This window comes from Hemicordylus capensis, chromosome 16, assembly GCF_027244095.1.
Source record: "Hemicordylus capensis ecotype Gifberg chromosome 16, rHemCap1.1.pri, whole genome shotgun sequence".
NCBI classification, from domain to species: Eukaryota; Metazoa; Chordata; class Lepidosauria; order Squamata; family Cordylidae; genus Hemicordylus; species Hemicordylus capensis.
The window spans coordinates 8,880,273-8,903,800 of NC_069672.1; the positions used below are offsets into that span (position 1 = coordinate 8,880,273).

Consider the following 23,528-nt stretch of genomic DNA (forward strand, 5'->3'; position numbering starts at 1 on the left):
GACTGGCAGCGGCTTCTCCAAGGTTGCAGGCAGGAATCTCTCTCTCAGCCCTGTCTTGGAGGGAACTGGGAACCTGCCAGGGAGGGAACTGGGAACCTCAGATGCTCTTCCCAGAGCAGCCCCATCCCCTAAAGAGAATATCTTCCAGGGCTCACACTTCTAGTCTCCCATTCATATGCAACCAGGGAAGACCCTGCTTAGCTATGGGGACAAGTCATGCTTGCTACCACCACAAAGCCAGCTCTCCTCACAGATGGTGTCTCACAGATGGCTTGTCCTGGGGCTCTCTGCCTCCTTGAATCTCGCCCTGCTAGTTTGACTTGTCACACTTGAGTGCAGCGCTGCTTTTGATGGGGCCCTGGCTTGATTGAGTTGAGCACATCCTGTCTCCCTGGTCCTCCCCTCTTCCAGCTTCCCAAAGACAATCGCTTTCACTGGCAAGAGGATTCAGATGTCAGGAGCACACACACACACACACACACACACACACACACACACACACACACACACACACAACTTGACAATAAACAACCATTCTGTTGGGGGCAGAGCTGCATAGAGCAGCATTGCCAAAGAGCTGTCCGACATGATCCAGACGATGTTAAGCAGGGCCGGGCCGGGACATTTTGGGTGCCGGAGGGGGGCATTGCCAGGCCCTCTAATGGGACACCTTTTAGGAATTAGGAACATCGGAAGCTGCCTAATACTGAGTCTGACCCTTGGTCCATCCAGCTCAGTCTTGTCTACCCAGACTGGCAGCGGCTTCTCCAAGGTGGCAGGCAGGAGTCTCTCTCAGCCTTTTCGTGGAGATGCTGCCAGGGAGGGAACTTGGGACCTTCTGCATGCCAGCAGGCAGGTGCTCTGCCCAGAGCGGCCCCGTCCCCTAAGGGTCCATCTGTGTCAGGAATGTCTACACTGACTGGCAGCACCTCTCCCAGTCCTACCTGGAGATGCTGCCAAGGAGTGAACCCGGGACCTTCTGCATGCAAAGCAGACGCTCTCCCAGTGAGCTGTGGGCGCTTTGGTGCAGCTGCCCAACGGAGGCAGGCCCTTGGTCCGACTGGCTCAAGATGGTCTACTCTGACTGGCAGCAGCTCTCCAGCGTTTTTCAGGCAGGCGTCTCTCCCAGGGATCGAACCTGGGACCTTCTGCATGCAAAGCAGATGCTCTGCCAGGGAGCTACGGGGCCACATCCCCTAAGGGGGATATCGTGCATGTCAGCTTTCCCGGTTGGATTTCAGGAGGAGAAGAGGGAGGGAATGGTGGCTGAGGACCTGGAGGAGAGGAGAGTCCCGGGCCAGGGTCTCTCCCCTCCCTCCCCTCCCTTTGTGGTACCCCAGAGGATGCTTCCAACTGTGCCGTCCCCCACAGCTCTCTGCATGGATGGGCCAGCCCCATGAAAGCCGTTTCGTCTACTCCGCTGATGTATTGAGAACCCCCATGTTCTCCTTCCCTGCTTTTCTACAGGCCAAACGTCTGCGCCGACCAAGAACTGGCCATGGTGGGCCGGTGGTTGCCCCGGATCCAAGGCTTCACCCGCCTGGTCCAAGTCTGGAAGCCCGGCTGTGGAGGGCAGCCCTGGTGTGTGGGCTATGAGCGCAGGTATGTGTGGCCGCTGTTTTGGGGCAGGGGGAGAGGCTCTCTCCGGAAGGCGTGGGCTGGACAGGCAGGAAGCTGCCTTTTACTGAGTCAGACCCTTGAGCCACCTCGCTCAGTATTGTCGACACTGACTGGCAGCATCTCTCCCGGTTTCTTCCGTACTGCCTGTGTTTCAACATCGCGGCCCCTGTACTGTCAGCGAGGCGCCGTTCGCATTTCCGATGCCTGCTTTCGGGTTTTATCTTGGCCTTTCCGGGCTACAGTATTGTAAAAAGCTGCCCTTTCCCGTCGTAGGAGGTCCTCACACTGCTTCCCCAGCTGGTGGCTTTGCGCAAAACTCTTTATGTACGGTTCCGAAACGATCCAGCCCAGGGGAAGTAAACTACCGCTGCTTGATTCCCGCGTGTAATCTGGAAAGCGTGTTAGAGATGCTGCCAGCAGGTGAACTTGGCACCTTCTGCATGTGTGCAAAGTCACGGGAGGAGATCTGGTCTCGTGGTACAAGGGGGCATGAATTGTCCCCTTTGCTAAGCAGGGCCCATCCTGGTTTGCATTTGAGTGGGAGACTAGATGTGTGAGCACCGTAAGATCGACTTAGGGAATAGGGCCGCTCTAGGAAGAGCACCTGCATGATGCAGGAGGTTCCAAGTCCCCTCCCTGGCAGCATCTCCAAGGTAGGGCTGAGAGAGATTCCTGCCTGCATTCTTGGAGAAGCCGCTGCCAGTCTGGGTAGACAAAACTGAGCTAGATGGACCAAGGGTCTGACTCAGTATAAGGCAGCTTCCTATGTTCCTAAGTTGGGTCTGACTAAACGGAAAAAATACATAGATAAAAACATCCCTGGAAGAAAGCTGGACTAGCAGGGACAGTTTTTAAGTCTTGATTGATTGATTGATTGATTGATTGATTAAGTGCCGTCAAGTCAGTGTCAACTCTGAGTGACCACATAGATAGATTCTCTCCAGGATGATCCGTCTTCAACTTGGCCTTCAAGCTCTCTCAGTGGTGCATTCATGGCTGTCGTCATCGAGTCCATCCACCTTGCTGCTGGTCGTCCTCTTCTTCTCTTTCCTTCAACTTTCCCCAGCATTATGGACTTCTCAAGGGAGCCGTGTCTTCACATAATGTGTCCAAAGTATGAGAGTTTGAGCCTGGTCATTTGTGCCTCGAGTGAAAATTCTGGATTGATTTGTTCTATGATCCATTTGTCTGTTTTCCTGGCTGTCCATGGGATCCACAAAAGTCTTCAACACCCAAGTTCAAAAGCATCAATGCTTTTCCGATCTTGCTTCTTCACAATCCAGCCTTCGCATCCATAGAGTGTCACAGGGAAAACCATGGTCCGAACCATTCTAATCTTTGTAGGTATAGACACGTCACAGCATCTAAATATCCCTTCCAAGACCTTCACTGCAACCCTACCAAGTGCTAGTCTGCGGCGTATTTCTTGACTGCTGGATCCTTGACTGTTGACGGTTGATCTTGGCAGAAGCTCTCCACCACTTCAGTGTCTTCACTGCCAATTCTGAGATTGGTTGCTGTACCCGTTGTCCTTAGTTTCGTCTTCTTGACATTTAGTTGTAGTCCCATTTTTTCGCTCTGCTCCTTAACTTCCATTACTAGAGCTTGCAGATCATGCGCATTCTCAGCTCTCAGAGTGGTGTCATCAGCGTAGTGCAAATCTTACCTTGTATTTAAGGAAACCCTCAGAACCTATAATTGTCCATAGTTGCCCTTGCTGTGAGGTCTGTCCGCCCGTTAAAGTAGGTAAGCAAGCTGAAGTTGATCCTTTAAAAAAATTTTTTTTTTTTTTTTTTTTAACGTCTGCTCCTTTGTCTTCTGGAGGAAACACTTTGAAATGTGAGGGGCTTTGTCGGAAGCCACAAGACTTCAAAGACTCGGAATTCTCCACTCACAAACGGCTTGTTCAGTTTCTCTCTTACACGAAAGCCTCCCCCTCTCCCGTTTTCCGTTCTAAATCAAGACACATAAATATAATCGCCTCCTCCATTAGCAGGTAACTGCCCTTTCCCTGACCTCCAATTTGCATTTTGCACTAACGGAAAAATCACGTTCAAAACCAAAGCACTAAATCCAGGTCAACCAGACTGCAGACCCCAGTTTGTCATTCTTGATGGCTCTTTTCCATAGTGCTTTCCTTATTACAAAGTCACAGCTGCCGCCAGCGAGATCTCTGCCCCAAAGAGCTTGCAATCTTAACTCTGATTGTGGGAGAGAGAGCCTGGATTGTCGCTGGATAATACCCCCCTATTCCCAATGTGAGCAAGACTTATAATCAGGGAGTGGGGGTGGGTGGGGTATCAGGCAGGCCACCCCCCCTAATTTTTCTCTGCCCCCCTAAAGCTTTACAAAGCGGCAATACTGTAATGTAATGGAGAGTTACTATGGTGAAAACGTGGCCCCCTTACTCTTTTGGTGCTCAGCTCCGCCTAAAAATTGAAAGGCCATTCACATGACTTTTTGTGGGTCTGGGGAGGGCAGGCGGAGGGAGGGCAGGGCAGCACTTACCTACCCCCATGCCCACATCACACCCCTGCTAACTTGGCAAAGAGCCACCTTTTTAATGTGGTGATTCTCTTTTATTTAGCAGGGGGAGAGCAACTGGCCCTCTCCGTCCCCAACACAGCGTCCCTCCAGTGACTGTTGCTGGTGTCTCTCTTACGTTCCTTTTAAGATTGTGAGCCCTTTGGGGACGGGGATCCATCTTGTTTATTTATTATTTCTCTGCGTAAAGCGCCCTGAGCCATTTTTGGAAGGGCGGTATAGAAATCGAATGAATGAATGAATGAATGAATGAATGAATGAATGAATTACTGGCGTCACATGACTGACAATCCAATGTAGGTTTGCTTCAAAGTCAATCCACTTCAGTCCGGTATACAAGCCAAGCGCACGTGGCGTGCGTAACCTGAGGAGGTTAATGATCCGCCTTTGAACGAATGGATAAATCAGTGTGGGTTCCTTTCTGAAGCAGAAAGTTCTTACGGTCTGTCCTCAAGGAAGTGGCGAGTGCGATTTCAATAGAAAAGGAGACCCAGGGGAGGGGAGGAGGATACCCTTTGCTTCTGGCTTCAGACCCCAGCATGTGATCGGGCAGCCTCTGTGTCAGCACCTGGAGCGGTTTCAGTTGGCCCGTGGCAGGTACTGGGCAGCCACGCTTGGCCGTATGCCAGGGCCTGAGCCACGTCTGACTGCAGATTCCCGGATTTCCTCGATGGCACAAGGGAAGCACAGAACCTGCCCTGTCCTTCCTCTGGAGCGGTTGTGCGCTGAGGATGAGCAGAGAGGGCAGCCTGCCACGGGCGCGTCCTGGGCAGGGATGCAAAACAGGCCACCAAAGGTCCAAAACGGTAGAAAGCAGCTTCCCGTGCCATGAAGGGAGCAATGAGGAACATTGGAACGTAGGAAGCTGCCATATATTGAGTCAGACCTTTGCTCCAGCTAGCTCAGTATTGTCAACCCAGACTGGCAGCGGCTTCTCCAAGGTTGCAGGCCGTACTCTCTCTCAGTCCAGTCTTGGAGATGCTGCCAGGGAGGGAACTTGGAACCTTAGATGCTCTTCTCAGAGCAGCTCCATCCCCTGAGGGGAATCTCTTCCAGTGCTCACATGTCTCCCATTCAAATGCAGACCAGGGGGTACCCTGCTTAGCAAAGGGGCGCAGTCATGCTTGCTACCATAAGACCAGCTCTCCCTCCTTATCCAGGAGTCCTTGGGAGAGGATTGCTGGTCTTGTGGTAGCAAGCATGACTTGTCCCCATAGCTAAGCAGGGTCTGCCCTGGTTGCATCTGAATGGGAGACTACAGGTGAGGTGTGCGCACTGTAAGATATTCCCCTCAGGGGATGAAGCTGCTCTGGGAAGAGCAGAAGGTTCCAAGTTCCCTCCCCAGCATCTCCAGGACAGGGCTGAGAGAGATTCCTGTCTGCAACCTTGGAGAAACTGCTGCCTGTCTGTGAAGACAATCCTGAGCTAGATAGACCCATGGTCTGACTCAGTATATGGCAGTTTGCTATGTTCCTATGTTCCTATGTCCTGCTTCACCATTTCATAAGATCATAGGAAGCTGCCGGACTGAGTCAGACCATTGGTCCATCTAGCTCAGTATTGTCTACACAGACTGGCAGCGGCTTATCTGAGGTTGCTGGCAGGCGTCTCTCTCAGCCCTTTCTTGGAAATGCGGCCAGGGAGGGAACTTGGAACCTTCTGCAAGCAAATAAAACCCACCTCTTCACCCGAGCGTTTTCAGCTTTTTAAATTCTTACGTCTTAAGCTGTTCTTAGTTTTTAGATTGCCTAAATTGTTTGAAGATTTTTGTGTATGCTTTAACTTGTTTTATGTTGTTGTTAACCGCCCAGAGACGAAAGTTTGGGGCGGTGCACAGATGTGATAAATAAATAAAAACATAATAAAATAAAATAAAATATGCAGAATCTCCACCACTGATATACGGCCCCATCCCCAAAGGGGAATAACTGGCAGTGCTCACACATGTCGTCTCCCATTCAAAAGCAACCAAGGCAGACCCTGCTTAGGAAAAAGGACAATTCACACTTGCTACCACGAGACCAGCAGACACTCCCTTAATTCTGCAAGTTAATTCTTCCAAATGATCGTGATTTTCTTATGAAAACAAGCTTGGTGTAGGAAGCTGTTTGGGTCAGGTCTGTTCCGAACAGTTTGCTTGGCTTGCCCCCAGCTTTACGAGCTATAAAACCCAGACCGTATTATCCCGTTCAGCCCGGAAATGGGCAGAAGACCCTGGACCCGTTCCATCTGCGCTGCTCTTCTCCTCTCCACCGGGCCCTGTTAAGTATGGTCATTTTCTCCTGCTTACTGTTCACTGGTACAGATGGAATATGGAACAGTTTGCTTTTTATGGGGCATTATGCCATTATAACGGGATTTCCCCCTCCCCTTTCTTTCCCTTGTATGGGGTTTTATGACGTCTGCTTTTATTGGTAGCCGGCTTTGATGTTTCTCTCGTCTGGTCGTTTTTCCCGACTTTCCTCCCTTAGGGGAAGCCTTCTGTTTTGAGTTGCGCGGCGTTGCAAAGGATTCTGGGGCACGTCCTGGCCTGCTGGGTCTTCCTAGGGCAGGGGTCCTCCGGCTTGGGTCCCCAGGTGGCAGACTACAACTCCCATCACCCCCTGCCTACCGAGGATGATGGGATTTGTAGTCTCGCAACGTCTGGGGACCCAGGTTTGAGAAGCCCTGTCGTAAGCATTGCCTTGTCCTGGCAAATCGAAGCCTATCCGAGGGCTGGTCTGGAGCCATCAAGAACGGATGGCGTGAGACCAAAAGGCAGGGAGATTGTATTCCAAAAAGTTGAAATCAGATTGGGATGGGGCTGAAACTCAGTGGGAGTTTCCCACTGGGAGGTCCCAGGTTCTCTCCCTGGTAGGGCATGTCCCGGTAGAGTTAGGGAAGACTCCTGCCTGAAATCTTGGAGAGCTGCTGCCAGTCAGTGTAGACAGTCCTGAGCGAGACGGACCAAGGGACTGACTCAGAAGGAAGCTGCAGATGTTCACCGGCAGCCCCATAGCTCAGAGGCAGACCAGCTGATTTGAATGCAGAAGGTCTGAGGTTCCATCCCAGGCTGGCAGCATCCACAGTCCAAGAGGACTGGGCAATATCCCACTCAAACTGTGATGGTCGGACTAGTATAACGCAGCTTCCTGTGCTCAGGTTTACGTATTATAATAGAGAAAGGGGCTCACATGCCAAAGGTCACAGGTTCACTCCTTGACAACATTCCAGGCCGGTCTGGGAGAGACTCCTGCCTGAAACCGTGGCGAGCCGCTGCCAGTCAGTGTAGAGTAGACCATCCTGGGTTAGATGGGTCAAGGATCTGACTCGGTATAAAGCAGCTTCCTAGGTTCCTATGTGCAAGGAAACATTGCCTTGCTCTCCTAGAGTGTAAGCGCTGGTCTTGTGGTACTGAGCAGGAATTGTCCCCACTGCTAAGCAGAGTTTGTTTTGGTTTGCATTTGGATGGGGACTACAGTCATCCCTTGGCAACCATGGTTTTACCAACCATGGTTTTGAGTATATGCGAAAAGGACATTTTTTTTTAGCTTTCTTACCATTGCCTCCTCCCGCACAGTATGAGATGATGCCTTTCAGCATCTTCCTGTATTGCTGCTGCCTGATAGAGGTGTTTCCCATAGTCTGGGGAACATCCCAGCGGGGATTCGAACCAGCAACCTCTTGCTCGCTAGGCAAGTTATTTCTCCACTATGGTGGCTACTTACTTATTTACTTATTATTTCTCTATGTAAACTGCTTGGGGTACTTTTGTTGAAAAGTGGTATATAAATATCTGTTGTATTCATTGTAAACACAAGAACACTTCTCCTCTGGTCAAGCTGGTTGTTACATCAACACACATTTTAAAAATAAATAAACACACAATGTCAGATTTGTCATTTGCGGCTTTATAAGAGTCCGATACATCTTTCTGCAGCATGCATACATTTCCAGCATGGTGTAGTGGTTAGAGTGCTGGACTGGGACCGGGGAGACCCGAGTTCAAATCCCCATTCAGCCATGATACTAGCTGGGTGACTCTGGGCCAGTCACTTCTCTCTCAGCCTAACCTACTTCACAGGGTTGTTGTGAAAGAGAAACTCAAGTATGCAGTACACCGCTCTGGGCTCCTTGGAGGAAGAGTGGGATATGAAATGTAAAAGTAAAATAAATAAATAAATTTCCCTGCATTTAACATATATTTTATATTTATACTTATAATATATTTTATATTTATACTTATAATATATTTTATATTTATATTTTGTATTTATATTTTTACCCTTATTTATTACCCTTATTTTTATTTATTACCCTTCCAAAAAATGTCTCAGGGCCGCCGTTGACGTCCAAATAAAAACAATTAAAAACCAATTAACCGTTAAAATCCAAACTAAACCAATGACATGATTAAAATCTCCCCCCACCCCCCACTTGTGTATTTTGTTACTGCTGCTACACGAGTTAGTTTGTGCTGAAGCATGCTGTTTGTTTCTCGCCCAGTTGACCTGTTGATGGGCTGCTCATCTCTGGTCCTCAGCAAACCAGGAGCCTAAGGGTTAAAATCTTCTCTTGTTGGGGGGGGGGAGCTGCTGTTTAATTGATGCCTCAGGGCACCTGTGTGTCCTCTCCTTTAGTTCACCTCAGACCGGCTTCCTCACTGTGGCTTCAGAGTCCTGGGCAGGCCCCAGGGAGGAGAGCTGGGGTAGCAAGCATGCATTGCCCCCTTTGCTAAGCAGAGTCTGCCCTGGTTTGCATTTGGATGGGAGACTACAGGTGTGAGCACTGGAAGATATTCCCCTCAAGGGAGGGAGCAAGAGCATATGCCTGCCTGCTTGCTTGCAGAAGGCTCCAAGTTCCTCTCCCTGGCAGCATCTCCAAGACAGGGCTGAGAGAGAGTCCTGCCTGCAACCTTGGAGAAGCCGCTGCCATCCCGTGTAGACCATCCTGCGTTAGCTGGACCAAGGGTCTGACTCAGTAGATGGCAGCTCCCGATGTTCCTATAATCTGCTCCGGGATCTTTTGGTGTTAGCAGAGTCCTGCCGAATCCCCTGGGCCTCACCACCCACTCAAAATGGTTGCTGAGGAGCAGAGACCCTTAAAGGTATGGCCTCTTTTGCCGGTGTGTGTGTTTCTCGTGTCAGGCGCTTTGCCGTGTGGGGATTGGGTTCTCCTTCAACTCCCCCCCTCCCACCGGCTTCCCTCTGCTTTATTTGCATTTTTAATAGTTTTAATGTTTTAAATTTTCATTGTTGTAATGTTTTAATCTTTTTATCTGTTGTTTTTTAACTGTCTTGTTGTAAACTGTCTGCAGACGTGTGTTTTGGGCGGTATATAAGTGTGTTAAGTAAATAATAAATAAATAAAAGCCAGCTGCCCTGTGAAAAAGATGAAGTGTTTCAAGAGGCTATATAAACCCCAAATATGCTTTTTACATCATGTTTTATTGCTTCTATTGATCTTAGGAAAGTTGCTTCACGAGCCTCGTTGGCTGAAGAGCTGAGTTAACCCCCCCCCAAAAAAAACTTAAAATAAATAAAGCTGGGGAAGGCTGTGGGGAGAGCTGGTCTTGTGGTAGCAAAGCATAGATTGTCCCCTTGGCTAAGCAGGGTTTGCCCTGGTTTGCATTTGGATGGGAGACTACATCTGTGAGCACTGTAAGATATTCCCTTTAAGGGGTGGAGCCATTCTGGGAAGAGCAGAAGGTTCAAAATTCCCTCCCTGGCAGCATCTCCAAGATAGGGCTGAGAGAGACTCCTGCCTGCAACCTTGGAGAAGCCGCTGCCAGTCTGTGCAGACAATGCTGAGCTAGATGGACCAAGGGTCTGACTCGGTATTGGGCAGCTTCCTATGTTCCCTGCTAACTGAGCAAAGAGGCACCTTTTAAAAGTGGTGATGCTCTTATATGGAGCAGGGGGAGAGCAAACGGCCCTCTCCAACCCCAGCACCGGATCCCTCCAGTGGCTGTATTTGGTGTCTGCTTTATGCTTCTTTTTAGATGGGGAGCCTTTTGGGACAGGGAATCATCTTATTTATTTATTTTTTCTACGTAAACCACTTTGCCAACTCTTGTTGAAAAGCGGTATATAAATATTCGTAATAGTCGTTCCTAAGCAATCAGCTGCCTGAACCATGGTTGGCTGCACGTCTGAAGGACACATTGGGGTTTAGAGTCTAAGCCACGGTTAGGCAACCGTGGTACTCTGCTGCTGTTGAAGTACGTCTCTCTCATCACTCCCAGCCATAATTTATTGGATGGGTGTTGGCGTTCAGCCGTGGCTGGGGGCGATGGAGCTCCACAGCAGCCGAGTACCATGGTTGCCTAACCCTGGTTTAGACTCTAAACCACTGGTGGGTGCAAACTGCATTTCGTTGTCATACCAACCCAATGTGTGAAACCCAGATGATTCAGATTCGCTCTGAAGAATCTGGAGTTTGCTTCTGTAGGAGCAGAACCGTGTAACTGCTAGTGAGGGTTTATTCATTCATTTCCTCCCAGCTCCTCTCTTTATTAGGCAATTGCTCTTTTCCTTAGATATGATTTTAATTAATTAATTAATTAGTTAAATTTGTACACCGCCCCAAACTTTCATCTCTGGACAGTTAACAATAGCATAAAACAAGTTGAAAACATATACAAAAACTAAAAACAATTTAAAAATAAACCAGAAATTAAAACCTAAAAATTTAGGAAGCTGAGAAAGCTTGGGCAAAAAGATGGGTTTTCGAGTGTTTTTTTGAAAATTGCCAGAGATGGGGAGGATCGTATCTCAGCAGGGAGTGCATTGCACAATCTCGGGGCAGCGGCTGATTTTTTTTTTACACTTATATCCCGCTCTTCCTCCAACGAGCCCAGAGTGGTGGACATGGTGAGGTTTATGCTGACAACAACCCTGTGAGGTAGGCTAGGCTGGGAATAAGTGCCCGGCACAGGCTCGCCCTGTGAGTTTCATGGCTGAATGGGGATTTGAACTCCAGTCTCCCTGGTCTGCGCATAGCCGAAATCCGATTGCATGGTTGTGAAAAAGCTGTGTAGAGCAGAGTCCGGCGAAGATGGAGATTTTCAACAACCTTTTCAGAGGACCAGATGGGTTTCTGCCAGTTTGCAAGCTGTTTTGTTGTCTAATGACTGGAGATGGCTTTCCCAGACGCTTCTGGGATCTTGTTGCTTTCGGCATGCTCCAGATGCTTCGGCTCAGACGGGGGCGATCCTCTGTTCCTCCCCTCATTCCGTCCCCTCAGAGACACTGGAGATAGCCTTTACCAGGATAAAAACAATCCTTTATTAACCTGGGGGCTTCCAGACGTTGATGAACCACAGCTCCCATCAGCCTCGGCTACACTTTATTGTGGCATGGGATGATGGGAGTTGTAGTTCAGCTGCATCTGGAGGGCCCCCGGGTTAGGGGGCCATTGACCTAAGGTGCAGATGAATCAACTCACATCTTAGATTAATCAACAAGGAGCCATTGTAAGTGGTGAAGGTCAGCATTAAGGGACAATGGAGTTCCACAACAGTGGAGTACCATGGTTGCCTAACCCTGGTTTAGCAACAGATCTTTTCCTTTTATATTCTACGTATACTCTTTTACTTTTATTTTAATGCCTTTCCTTGATTCTGACATGTTCGTGTCCTTGGGCAGGGAGGGGCAGAAGGAAGGTCAGGATCTTCTAGTGTTAGATCTGCCAGTGATTTGCAGAAGATTGCTAGTGGTTTCCGACTCCTGGGTGTTTAATAATAGCCAGTGACTGACTGACTGACTCTGGTGTAGCCGGCTTACTTCTTCTCAGCCTCGATGTTCCTCACCAGTAAAATAGGAGCCTCGATTTGTTGCTTCTGACCTGGTCTTTGTGTATAGTGCCTCTGCTGGCCATCTGGGGGTTTGGGGGTTTAAATCACTGACCTGTGGTCATTCCGATGTTCATTTGGGCTTGTGTGTGAAGCTCCCCACAGTGTATAGCTCATAGGATGAAGCAGGCAATTGGCTCCATCCCCCCCCCCCCCATAAACCTTTTGCATCTAGCTCCGTCCCAGTCGCTATTTTGCACCGGTCTCCAGTTTATGTTTATCCTCACAACAACCCTGTGAGGTAGGTTAGAGGGGGAAAAATGACTTAGAGGAAAGTGACTGAATAGGGATAGGAACCCCGGTGTCTGCAGCCCTAGTCCGATGCTCTAACCACTACACCACGCTACATAGCAACATAGGAAGCCGCCATATACTGAGTCAGACCATTGGTCCATCTCGCTCAGTATTGTCTACACAGACTGGCAGCAGCTTCTCCAAGGTTGCAGGCAGGAGTCTCTCCCAGCCTTATCTTGGAGATGCTGCCAGGGAGGGAACTTGGAGCCTAGACGCTCTTCCCAGAGCGGCAGCTCCATCCCTCAAGGGGAATATCTCACAGTGCTCACACATCAAGTCTCCCATTCATTTGAAACCAGGGTGGACCCTGCTTAGCTAAGGGGACAAGTCATGCTTGCTGGTGCCACAAGTCCAGCTCTCTCCCCTACAGGAGAGAGACATAATGAATCCCTCTCCCATTTCATGTGTTTGCCTCTTTTCTGCCACAGCAGCTGACACCACTTGTCCGTCTGCTTTCCTTTCCAGGATGTCGTATTACGTGGAAAACAGGCAGATGTACAGTATGCGACAGCAGACCGTGTACCGGTGTTGTCCTGGATGGTCTCAGCTTGGCGAAGATGCAGGCTGCCTTTATCGTAAGTGGCCCTTGGTAGAGGTTCTCCATCCTCAGGGCCTTCGGGCCAAACCGCACATCTGGGAGAGGGCAGGGTTCAGTGCCCCCATGGTTGTTCCTGAAGAAGGAGGCTGTTCCCAGTTGACACAGCATGCCTCTTCAGATAAGAGGTTTGCTGTGAACGGGAAGCATCCTTTTCCTTCAGGACTAGCCATGGGAATGATTCTGTACTGCTGTACACAGGAAAGGAAGGTGAACTCATCAAATCGTTGTTTCAAGGGGGTTCTCAGGAGGAAAAAGAGCAAGAGGAGAGAATGAAAGAGGAGAGCTGGTCTTCTGGTAAGGTGAAGTGTGCCATCAAGTCGATTTCGACTCCTGGAGCCCACAGAGCCCTGTGGTTTTCTTTCGGTAGAATACAGGAAGGGTTGACCATTGCCTTCTCCCGCACAATATGAGATGATGCCTTTCAGCATCTTCCTAGATCTCTGTTGCCCGATCTAGTACCAGTGGGGATTCGAACCGGCAACCTTCTGCTAGTTAGTCAAGCATTTCCCTGCTGCACCAATTAAGGAGACTATGAATCGTCCCCTTTGCTAAGCAGGGTTCACTCTGGTTTGCATTTGAATGGGAGACTAAATGTGAGTACTGGAAGATATTCCTCTTAGGGTAATGCTTCTGAACCTAGGTTTCTCCAGGTGTTGCTGAACTACAATTCCCAGCATCTCCGGCCATAATAAATTGTAGCTGGAGATGTTGGGAGTTGTGGTTTAGCAACATCTGGAGGCTGGAACCCAGTCTGGGAAGCGTTGCCTTAAGGGGGTGGGGCCACTCTGGGAAGAGCATCTGCATGCAGAAGGTTCCACGTTCCCTCCTGGCATCTCCAGATAGGGCTGAGAGAGACTCCCGTCTGCAACCTTGGAGAAGCCGCTGCCAGTCTGTGTAGACAATACTGAGCTAGATGGACCAATGGCCTGACTCTGGATATGGCAACTTCCTATAACTAACATTAACATCTTTCCTTTCCCCATCCACTGTTTTCCAATTAGAACCCCTGCTAACTTGGCAAAGAGGCACCTTTTAACGTGGTGATTCTCTTTATTGAGCAGGGGGAGAGTAACTGGCCCTATCCACCCCCAGCACAGGACCTCCAGTGACTGCTGCTGGTGTCTGTCTTGTGTTTCTTTTTAGATTGTGAGCCCTTTGGGGATAGGAATCCATCTTATTTATTTACTATTTCTCTATGTAAACCGCCCTGAGCCATTTTTGGAAGGGCGGTATAGAAATCGAATAAATTAATAAATAATAATCGCCCCCACAGCGTGAGTGTGTGAGTGAGAGATAGATAGATAGAGAACACACGAAAGAACGAGAGAAACAAAGAAAGACATGCTATTGTTTGCAAGAGCACTTCTTCACCATGCTTCCCATGATATTAACTGACAGTTGCAATTTGATGGAGTTGGACGACTGACATGCAGTGGAATATAGTTCATTTCCTCAAGCACGTGGTTTGTGACATGCAATGGAACATAGTTCATTTCCACCACAAGCCTGTGGTTTGACCCTTGGTGTGCTTGTTAAACTGTGTAAGTTGAAACCCTGTGTTGTTCACCAACTTAGTCTCAGCATCTTTACAAACACCACAAAAGTTACACAAGTGTTTATGAACCTGAGAGCCTGCACGTAATCTGTCTTAATCACTTGTGGAACGCTGTTGGCCCGAACGAGAGGAAAACTGAATACTATTCTGATTTACAAAGAAGTTTTAAAGAAATAGTTAGCACTCCGAAACTCGCTGAAAGGATTATAAAATGGTTTAATATAGCGCAAGCTTTTGTGGGTGACAGGTTGAGTTGTTACTGGAGAAATGCAGGAAAAAGAGCAGTTGAAATCACAGAATGGGGATTTACTCAGATTTTTAAAAGGCCTTCTTAATTCTGATAAACACATAAAATCCTATATATCTCCCACATACATGGGATTATAACATCAGAAAAAAACCCACCAAAATATATAGCTATATACAATTTTGCCTCTTGAGATCCTTGAAAGATGGGCAGTTCCAAATTTGCCAGAAGCTGTGTCTACTTCAAAAAAGGGAATCAAAAAGGTTCTCAAGTAGTCAAAAAAGAGAGCTTCCAAATAGTCCTAACAAAGTCAAATTGAGCCTCTTAAAAGGTGAATAACCCCAAATATGCCATTGCTATGCTAGAGATACACATATCAGGCGGCATATCAATATGATAGATAAATAAATAAAATTTCGAAATGTCTATTTCAAAAAAAGGGAACCTCAAATAATAGCCAGAGAAGGTAATTCCAAAAGCCAGATGCATTTCAGTCCATTCCTGGTCATCTTCCGTGATGACAACAACTAGATGCTAAATTGACTTTTTTTTTAAGGGCTGAGAGAGATTCCTGCAACCTTGGAGAAACTGCTGCCAGTCTGTGTAGACAATACTGAGGTAGATGGACCAGTGGTCTGACTCAGTATATGGCAGCTTCCTATGTTCATGACATCAGCAGATGTTTGTGGCAATGCTTGAGCATTTGGGGATTGGATCCTTTGCTGCTAAAATCAGCTTGCATTGTGTTTTCTGGGGTTTATCACCATCTAAAAGAGGCAGAGAGGGAATTGATATATTGGTTCATCTTGAGCAAACCAGGTAGGCATCAATGCTCCAGAGCAGTTTAATATGATGCCGTGGGCATGAATTAAGGAGAAACACCTCACATCCCACATCTGTCTGGTGACATCACTTCTGCAGTAACTGAGATGTTGGAGAGCTGTAACAACATGCTTTCCAAAATCTCCCTTGTGGATTTTGATACAACACCTTCTCCACATCCAGATAGTTACTGAATATGTCAGATGTTTTTTATGGCCGTATTTGACACTTGGTGTCACATTTTCATTGTGGATAGCTGACAGTTGGTATTTCATGGTATTTGTTGGCTGACATGCAATGGTATGTAGTATTTCATGGCTGACATGCAGTGGCACTGGCATGTAGTAAGCATATTAGGGATGCTTATAGAATCTACTTCTGCTGGATTCTGCCTTGGACTTCTCAGATCCACTCTACGAAAATATGTTGTTCTTTGGGTAAATTTCTCAGACTTTTGCTCTCTCCAAACCTGCACAGTTCTGGAAATATGCCAGTAGAATTCTGGAAGTGTATCAGAAGAGTCTTCCCCTATGGATCGCCTGGCTTTTCTTTCTCTTTCCCCAGCCCACACTGTGCTATAACTGGCTGGAAGAGAGAGGAGATAATTGAATGCGTCTTCTCATTTGCTTTTCTTTTGTCCCCATGAAATTGCACAATTTAGAAACAAACTCCAAAACTCTTAAAACCATAATAATAATGAACTTTATTTGTTAGCTGTCCCATAACAAATTGCTCTCCGGGTGACTCACAGCGACACAACATTTAGAAGCTCCCAATATGGCGCTTTCCAGATTCCAAGCTGTTCAGCAGTAAAGTGCTCCAGCTTTGGCAGGATCATTTTGAAAATGGAAATAGCGTGCGCAAGCCTCCTACAACGGGAAGATAAGCTATTTTTCTTTGCAACGTGCATGCAATGTTGTAGGACTAAAAGGCAAACACAAAATCCGAAAGAAGGCAATGGAAATGTGGAAGCACGCTTGGAGGACACGTAGTGATACTTTCGTAGCGGCTGATCTGGAAAGCGCCATAAATACATATAAAACACAACAAATTACAGCACAAAAGTAAAAAGAAAACACAATGCAGAACATTTTTAAATTTTAAACTTCTTCTTTTTAAAAAATCAGTTTAACCATGAATGGCACGTGTCCAAAATGGGTCCAGCCAACATTTTAAAAAATCCGGATTTCTGGCCTCAATTAAACTGGCTCAGAATCAAAGGGATGCTGGAATCTGAAAACGGCTATGGAACGAAACGAAGGGAATCCGCTTCCCCCCCAGCTGAGACAGAATGGTGCATCACTGTAACTTCATGACCTCACCTAAGGAGGCAACTGGATTGCAACACAGAAGAAGAGGACTAACCCGGCCAGGAAGGCAAGAAGCTCTGGATCTGGATCTCAGCACAGAATCGGAGTCTGTTAACAGAGAGTCCCTTCAGCCGAAATATCTTGAGCTAGGACCCTCTGGGTTGGTTCTGTAAAGGAAATCATGAAAGGGTTAGGGATGTGCACGATAATCGCTTGAATTGATTCAGAAACGACTGGATAGAGTGGGGATTCACTCGAATCGATTTGAATTCGCCCAACCTCGAATCAAATTCGATTGAATTCACCCAAATTCGGCCCAATTGGATTCGAAGTTGGGCAAATGTGAATGGTTTCGAGCGCAACTCCACTCTCTAGTTCCAATTTGAATCCATTCAAATTTGATTTGGATTTGAATCCATTCAATTGAATTTCATGCCCATTCCTATAAAGGATGTTGTGCCTAGCTTTTCTTGGTCTCCAAAGTGCAGGAGAGATCAGTTTCAGACTTCAAGCTGCAAAATGGCTCTTTGTAACTACCTCAGGGCATAATAAATAAGATTCCCTTAGTCCCTGGCAACCCCTCCAGTTTTGAGATGGAGAAAAACAAGTAGCAGTCCTGTGCAACCATCTAAGCCCTCTGATTTTTGTTCCAGTTCAAATGCCTGTAAGATAGGAGGGCAGACTCCCTGCACCAAAGGAAACTCTGTCGTTGCCGAAAACCCAAAGGGCAATGGACAGAGAGTGGCCTTATCTGAACTCAGGAAAAAAGTGCCATTTGTAGAGGTTTTCCTGTTGAGGAAGTGGATAATTCCGTTCAGGAAAGTGACGGGAGGCGAGGAAAGAGAGACGCCTAGAGAAACATCTTAACATCATTCCAACCCTAACCAAAAGGAGGAAATATCATTTGCAGGAGGAAAGCGGTTCAAGAGATAATGAGGACAGACGGGGGATCTGAACGGAATGATAATAGATTCTGTCTGGTCAGGAGCAAGTGAGTGATTTGTAAGGGCGACGGAGCCAGGGATGTTTACGCCAGTGCCTGAGAACTGAAGCAGACTCCTTGGAGGCAAAGGATCTTCCCTGCCGTGTGTATCCCGAGGAACCCTGTGGAATTTCCGACCCGCTCTAAATGTGCATGGCTGCCTTTGAGCCACTGGGAATTGGCTTCATGGGCTTTTCTATTCTCAGAATCAAGGACTGGCTTGGTGAGCATCATAGAAACATAGGAAGCTGCCATATGCAGAGTTGGACCCTTGTTTCAGCTAGCTCAGTATTGCCTACACTCCCAGCATCCCCTGCCAGAATAAGGGGATGGGGCCGCTCTGGGAAGAGCATCTAGGCTTCCAAGTTCCTTCCCTGGCAGCGTCTCCAAGCCAGGGCTGGGAGAGCCTCCTGCCTGCAACCTTGGAGAAGCCGCTGCCAGTCCGTGAAGACAATCCTGAGCTCGATAAACCAAGGGTCTGACTCAGTATATGGCAGCTCCCCGTGTTTCAGCGAGAGGAAGGCAACATCAAGCAGTCCCTCTGCAACAGAATTGGACTCTGCGTTTATGAAGTGTGAGCTGGCAACATGGGAGGATGCTATGAGTCCAGCAGACATGAGGGGAGGGAGCAGCGGGGAAAGCTGATATTTCACAAGACGTTTAACAGACCTCGGCAGACCTATTAAGGGGGCAGATCTCTCGCTTTGGTGCCTCCGTGCAGGCTGTTTTCCGCCAATATTTTCCATCCCTTTTCCAGCTTTGCTTTCAGTGGGTGGGGTGGGGGTGGAGACACATCTGAACTTTGTGGGGTTAATTAAAGGGGTGCCCGACACCAGAACGAACAGTGAGGATGCTGCCTTTTGAGGAGCGAGCTGTCCTCTCCCCGATTCACACTTTGAGGGAAACGCCGGCCAGCAACAGAGGAAGGCTCGAAACCAGGCCGGTCTCGAGGTGGTCTAAAAGCAGGCGTCTAAAAGTAACCTCTGGTCCTCCAGCCGTTGCTGAACTACAACTCCCATCATCCTCGGCCACTACTGTGACCGGGGATGATGGGGGCTGTAGTTCAGCAGCAGCTGGAGTGCCACAGGCTGGGAGCCCGCAGTCTAAAGCAGGGATTCTCAACGCTGGGTGCCCAGATGTTCTTGGACTTCAACTCCCATAATCCCCAGCCCCAGTGGCCTTTGGTTGGGGATTATGGTAGTTGAAGTCCAATAACATCTGGGCACCCAACGTTGAGAATCCCTGGTCTAAATGGCCCGCCTCAGCAAGCAAAGGAAGCAGCTAGTCTGGAAAGCACCAAGGTAGTGCTGGGAGAGATGCCTGCCCGAAACCTTGGAGAGCTGCTGCCAGTCAGTGTAGACCAGGGGTTTTCAACGTTGGGTCTCCAGATGTTCTTGGACTTCAGCTCCCGTCATCCCCTGCCCCAGTGGCCTTTGGCTGGGGATGATGGGAGTTGACGTCCAATAACATCTGGGGACCCAACGTTGAGAACCCCCGGTGTGGACGACACTGAGCTAGATGGACCGATGGTCAGACTCAGTATACAGCCGCTGATTCAATGATCTGGATGCCGTAATTTCAGAGTTGGGTGGCAGAGCATTTGCTTTGCAGGCAGAAGGTCCCAGGTTCAGTCCCTGGTAGCCTTTCCAGGTAGGGCTGGGAGAGACTCCTGCCTGAAACCTGGAAGAGCTGCTGCCAGTCAGAGTCAAGACTGAGTTAGCTGGAGCGACGGCCTGATGTGGTATAAAGCAGCTTCTTCTGGAGTGGTTGCTGGAGCGACCTTCTTTGAGCGAAGATTGGTGTCCCCATCTGTGATACACCATATGCCCACCAGCTCTACAGACAATGCCGTTGCCCTTGAGTGTGTTTCTCATAAAACAATGTTAACTGCTCGCAAATCAGCTGCTGCCGTCCGGCGTTTGATGTGTTTCCAAAGGGACTGTGAAGATTACCCCTTCCTCCTCAAGATAGTATCTTAGCTAGACTTCTGAAGGTGCTTTTCAACACCGTCTCATTACCTTGGAGCTATAAGCAACCTGGCCTGAATGCTACCTTTATATGGATGATCGAGCATTGAGGGGGATATTTATACGGCCAGAATCTCAACCAAGCCAACACAAGAGCTTTAAGGACTGTTGTTCCGATGCCGCCGAAGTCCGAGGGAAAAAATGGGTTCAGCTGTCGGGCGTCCTGGGATAGAAGCCAAGGGAAATCGAGACCTCTGTCTCCAAAATGCAGGCAGTGTTCTCGGACAGGATGGAATCATCCAAGGAACATAGGGAGCTGCCTTTTACTGAGTCAGACCCTTGGTCCATCTAGCTCAGCATTGTCTGCACAGGCTGGCAGCGGCTTCTCCAAGTTTACAGGCAGGAGCCTCTCACAGCCCTATCTTGGAGATGCTGCCAGGGAGGGAACTTGGAACCTTCTGCTCTTCCCAGAGCGGCTCCATCCCCTGAGGGGAATATCTTAGTTCCCTGCTGAACTGAGCAAAGAGGCACCTTCTAAAAGTGGTGATTCTCTTTATTTAGCAGGGGGAGAGCAACTGGCCCGATCCATCCCCAGCACAGCATCGCTCAAGAGGCTGTTGCTGGTGTCTATCCTATGTCTCTCTTTTTAGATTATGAGCCTTCCGGTGGACAGGGAGCTGCTTTATTTAATTATTTATATAGCTCTGTGTAAACCGCTTTGGGAACTTTGGTTGAAAAGCGGAACCTAAATACCTGTCTTTGTATTCTTATAGCGCTCACACGTACTCCCCCATCCAAATTGCAAACCAGGGTGGACCCTGCTTAGCAATCTTTTAATTTAAATAGGTTAAATATAAATAAATAAAATAAAATAAAGGGCTCAATTCATGTTTGCTACCACTAGACCAGCTCTCCTCCCCTAAGTGTAGCCCCATCCCCTAAGGGGACTATCTTACAGTGCTCACACAAGTAGTCTCCCATTCAAATGCAAACCAGGGTTGACCCTGCTTAGCAGAGGGGACGTCCTGCTTGCACCCTCAAGACCAGCTCTCCTCCCCAGCTGAGACATTTAAAAGCCCCTTTTAAAAGTTGTGTTTTCAATTGGTTTTAAAAAAAAACACTGAGGGGAGGGAGCATGGCGAAGCTCTTCAGGGAGGGCATTCCAAAGCCGAGGGGCCACAACTGAAGAGGCCCTGCCTCTAGTCCCCGCCCACTGGATTTCTGTTGGGGCGGGGCCATGAGCAGGGCCTGAGATGATGGGACCTTAAGAAGCCTATACTCTTAGATACACAACTGGCATACACATTGTATACACTGAACATCATCTACACTACCCATATGCTTAATATCCACTATGTAAATCCCATTCTGCTTGCATCAAGACCCGCTGGTGCTCAGGCTGGATGAGACCTCCTCCAAAGAGACCGCATTTAACCGAGGACTCAAGCAAAGGTCTGTCCTCAAAGATGCCAAGGACTGAAACGGAGACCTTCTGCCTGCAGGGATTGGGTTCTGCAGCTCAGCTGCTTGGCCGTTAAGACTTAATACAGTTAGCTTCTCATGGCAGAAAAAGAATAGCAGGAAACGTTGCCCGAGGACTACTGGTTCTCTATTACCGGGGGTCATAATTGGCGGCAGTGTGATAAGAGCAAACAATAAGCGTGTTACGGATTTTATCGCCCGACTCATGCTGATGGTAATATACAGAAGAGTACCAAACAGAAAAAGCCGTCGTTTTCCCTCAACCTCTTACTGCAACTCCCATAATTCAAGCCAGCATACAACACTGGAAAGAATCTAAGGTCAATTTCCATATGGCAATAAAGCCCGAGCGAGTCAAAGCTTTGACGCAAGTTCCAAGCGTGGTCGTCATTCTCGCTCTATACATGCTTTGGTGGGCTTCTGTGCTACTTCCAAAGGTGATCTTGGCCTCCGTGCACAGCCTGAGCAAGGGATCTTGCGTGGTTTTTGCAGCGCCACCTGCTGGCCAGCTCATGCATTTCCAGAAGAACTTACCCTTTTGATTACCACGTTTCTAGTAACTCAGGAAAAAAGTGGGCTCTTCCAGGAATGCAAAGCTGGAAGGTGGTGCTGTGGAAATCATATGAGGCCCCTGCTTGGGTGTAGAGGGTAAGATTGCACTGTAGGATGCCTACAGCAGCATGTGTATGGGGCATAAGGGCTATTTCAAGGGTAACGGAATCAGGCATGTTACTCCTTTTTCAATGACTGTAGCCATAAGCAATTGTTCAAGTTGTTATACATACCCATTGCCATGAGGACATCTACTACAAGGCCCAGATTTTTTTTACAACTCCCTTAAATATTATAGACAGTGTCCGAAACATGCAAAACACATCGGCAACGGAATCAGAATTTTTGGACATCAATTCTGATTCTGTTGCCAATGTGTTTTGCACATTCCCTATCATAACTTTTAGGGGTTTCGTAAAAATCTGGCCTTCTAGTAGGAAACGTTTTCTGGCCAGTGGGTCTCTATAATGCCAACTTGAACATTTACTTATGACGGCGGTCATCGAAAAAGTGGTAACATGCCTGATTCCAGAGAGCCAGCGTGCTGTTGTGGTTATAGTGCTGGACTAGGACCGGGGAGACCCGAGTTCAAATCCCCATTCAGCCATGAAACTAGCTGGGTGACTCTGGGCCAGTCACTTCTCTCTCAGCCTAACCTACTTCACAGGGTTGTTGTGAAAGAGAAACTCAAGTCTGTAGTACACCGCTCTGGGCTCCTTGGAGGAAGAGCGGCATATAAAATGTAAAAATAATAATAATTATTATTCCGTTACCCTTGGAAGTGACCGCAAGATTGTGCCTTGAACTTGGGCAAAAACTTTGAGAATCTTGTTTTATTGTGCTAGAACTCTGTGGTTGGATACAGAATGGCCACCACTCCCCAAGATTCTTCAGATGAACCTGAATTTTAATCCTGAAGCCTTTAAAGCTGTCTCCTGCTTGGAAGCCATAACCAGATCATGCGCTAATCCACAGCGGTGAAGCCAGCTGGAAATGGCGACCTTCCCCACAATGACACTTAAGAATTGCTCAGTTGGACTGAAAAGCCAGTAACAAAATAAGGACTACCCGATAGCAATGAAAAGGTTGGAATGCCCCATCTCTGGGTATCTCTTTCCTCCTCCTCCTCTGGCTCTTTCCCTTTTGTTTCTGGCAGTCTAGATCCAAGAGATTCCACGCGGGAATGCCATGTGTTTTGAATTCAGGTACCCAGAAACAAAGGCTCTCTCTTCTCCGTTTACTCGTCCTCCCTGCAGAAATATATTATCTTCTGTTCAAACTCTGGGGGCTTTGTTCTTTCTTCCCGGCTCTTTGGCCACCTTCTCCACACACAAAAATGCTTTGATCTCCTTTGTACAATTGATTGATTCCTCCCCCCGCCCCCGAAAGCCCTTTTGTTTTTAAAATCTGCTTAAATCTCCTGTATTCTACCAAAGAAAACCACAGGGCTCTGTGGGCACCAGGAGTCGAAATTGACTTGACGGCACATTTTACCTTTAGTCTTGCTAGCCAGTTCCCAACAATCTCAGGAACATAGGAAACTGCCATATACTGAGTCAGACCATTGGTCCATCTAGCTCAGTATTGTCTTCACAGACTGGCAGCGGCTTCTCCGAGGTTGCAGGCAGGAATCTCTCTCAGCCCCATCTTGGAGATGCTGCCAGGGAGGGAACTTGGGACCTTCTGCTCTTCCCAGAGCGGCTCCATCCCCTGAGGGGAAGATC

The 23,528-nt window shown here is 48.1% G+C and overlaps 1 protein-coding gene across 3 annotated transcripts in view; it reads left to right on the top strand.

Moving 5' to 3' along the window:
- Nucleotides 1-23,528, top strand: part of MEGF6 (multiple EGF like domains 6) — a 206,267-nt gene that overhangs the window by 3,874 nt on the left and 178,865 nt on the right. For all 3 annotated transcript variants that reach the window (XM_053281573.1, XM_053281575.1, XM_053281574.1), the window contains exons 2-3: nt 1,468-1,602; nt 12,755-12,864. In XM_053281573.1, coding sequence (XP_053137548.1) covers nt 1,468-1,602; nt 12,755-12,864 — 245 coding nt within the window. The remainder of the gene's footprint in view (nt 1-1,467; nt 1,603-12,754; nt 12,865-23,528) is intronic.